Source organism: Plasmodium cynomolgi, chromosome 8 (genome assembly GCF_000321355.1).
Source record: "Plasmodium cynomolgi strain B DNA, chromosome 8, whole genome shotgun sequence".
Lineage (NCBI taxonomy): Eukaryota > Apicomplexa > Aconoidasida > Haemosporida > Plasmodiidae > Plasmodium > Plasmodium cynomolgi.
In genome coordinates, this window is record NC_020401.1 from 940,275 (window position 1) to 942,134 (window position 1,860).

The following is a 1,860-nucleotide window of genomic DNA, read 5'->3' on the forward strand; positions in this document are numbered from 1 at the left end:
TTTTTTTTTTGTTTCCTCTAAAGGGGGTGTAAAGTATTTCCCACGATGGGTCATGTTAGCGGTTAAAATGGATGTGGCTCTTTTTTAATTTGTGAGTGCCGTCTTAGCAGCTAGTTCTTTGTCCACCCCCCTAGAAGGGCCCCCCCCGAGCGTGCCAACTGGGCGAAGAACGCATGATCGAAGTTCGGTACTGCGCGCATAACGGCACATAAACGAATCTCGTTTGGGCTTCCCCCTACTGGAGTGGACGTGCATTCATCCCCGTGATGACCTCCACGGGGGGGTAAAACAGTTGCTGAGATTTCCCCCATATATTTATGCACCCCACGCACCACGAAAATGATTCTAGCGGAAAGGAAGAAGGAGCTCGAAATCGGTACCTACCAAAAAGAAGTGCACGAAGAACTACAAGCGGCATATGAACAGGACAAGTTTGCTAAATATGCAAATGAAGAAAAATTTGATACCTTTATATGTGAAGGGAATAAAAACAGTGCAGGTGGCATAGCAGTGGTGGAAGAGAGTCATGTGAAGTGTTGGAGGGATGAGAAGAAGAACTGCGGAGTTGTATACAGAAGCATGGACGCGGTCATGTCTTTTAAAAAATTTGCAGGAAAGGAGATTAACCTTCAAAGGGAAGACAGTGACGATGAGGAATCCATTTTGGGGATGGAAAAACTAAAGCGGTTAATGGTCAAGGGAAGAAGCAAGAATAGACGTGATAGTGATGGTGATGGTGATGGTGATAGTCTTTGGGTACTGCCCTCAGGGAAGGATGACGGAAAGGATATCATCGAAAGGATCGATCAGATAAAGCACTCCATTGCGGAGGTAAGGAAAACCATTACGAGAAAAATTGACATGAGGAATAGGGAAAATGCTTCCTCATCTGATGATGACATGACGGAACTATTTTTAAGCTTCGTTCAGCTCCGTGATAACTTTGGTGAACTAGCAAACCTAGTGGGAATATCAGACCTACGCTTGGGAAATAAGAAGAGCCATTTGGATGGACACATAAAAGGGTGTGTTACCTCCGGGGGGAAGGGGCAAAAGGAATGTGGAAAAACAAATGGTTACATCTTACCAAATTTTGAACTTAACGAAAGGGAAGATGATACGGTACACCATGACAAGTATGTCTCCTTTAGGCAGAGGAACATATACAGGATGTTGCAGGAGTTGCAAGCCAAAGTGGAGAAGTACGAATGGGTGCTGACAGAAGGGTGTTCACATGTAAAGGGGAGTGAAGACCAAGGCCAAAGCGTAGGTCAGACTTTGCTATCCATAGCTATGTTCCTAAATCTATGCATGAATGATAATATGGGGAAGAGAATTTTGAATTATATTTATTTACAAAGGATAGAAATAAAGAAATGCAAAGAGTACTTGGTAAGTTTGAACAAGGGGAGGTCGCTGGACTTGTTTTGTTCCCATGTTGAATCTGTCACCAAGGGAGTCCCTCGCGAAGAAGACCCCGCTATCTTTGTGGATAAGCTCTTTCGTATTGACCTGACTGAACACAACGAACAGGTGTTGACTCTGTACAAGCGGCTGCTACAGAGCGAGCTGGGGGTCGACGCGATGTTGCGCGAGATGGAAACGGTGAATGGTACTCTTGGGAGGATATGCCAGAATTGGGAGGGGGGATTAGGCAAAAAGAGGCGAGAGTAGGCAAGGGTAGGCAAGAGTAGCCAATATTAGGCGGTGCTTGACTGGGGAGAAACGGTCACTCCCGTCGTGTTCGCCCCCTTTCCGACATTATCATACTGCACGAACAAGGTGGGCAGTCTTACATGGAGGTTTTATTTACATATGACAAGTGGAGCCACGCGCATGCATATCTGCGTGTGTGCGAGT

General features: G+C 45.7%; 1 protein-coding gene across 1 annotated transcript; it reads left to right on the top strand.

Moving 5' to 3' along the window:
- Positions 1-339: 339 nt before the first annotated feature.
- PCYB_083000 (hypothetical protein) lies at positions 340-1,674 on the top strand (the record flags this gene model as incomplete). The annotated part of the gene is made up of 2 exons (XM_004222038.1): positions 340-756; positions 832-1,674. The coding sequence occupies 2 exons, from the start codon at positions 340-342 to the stop codon at positions 1,672-1,674; spliced, it is 1,260 nt and encodes a 419-aa protein (XP_004222086.1).
- Positions 1,675-1,860: the final 186 nt, after the last annotated feature.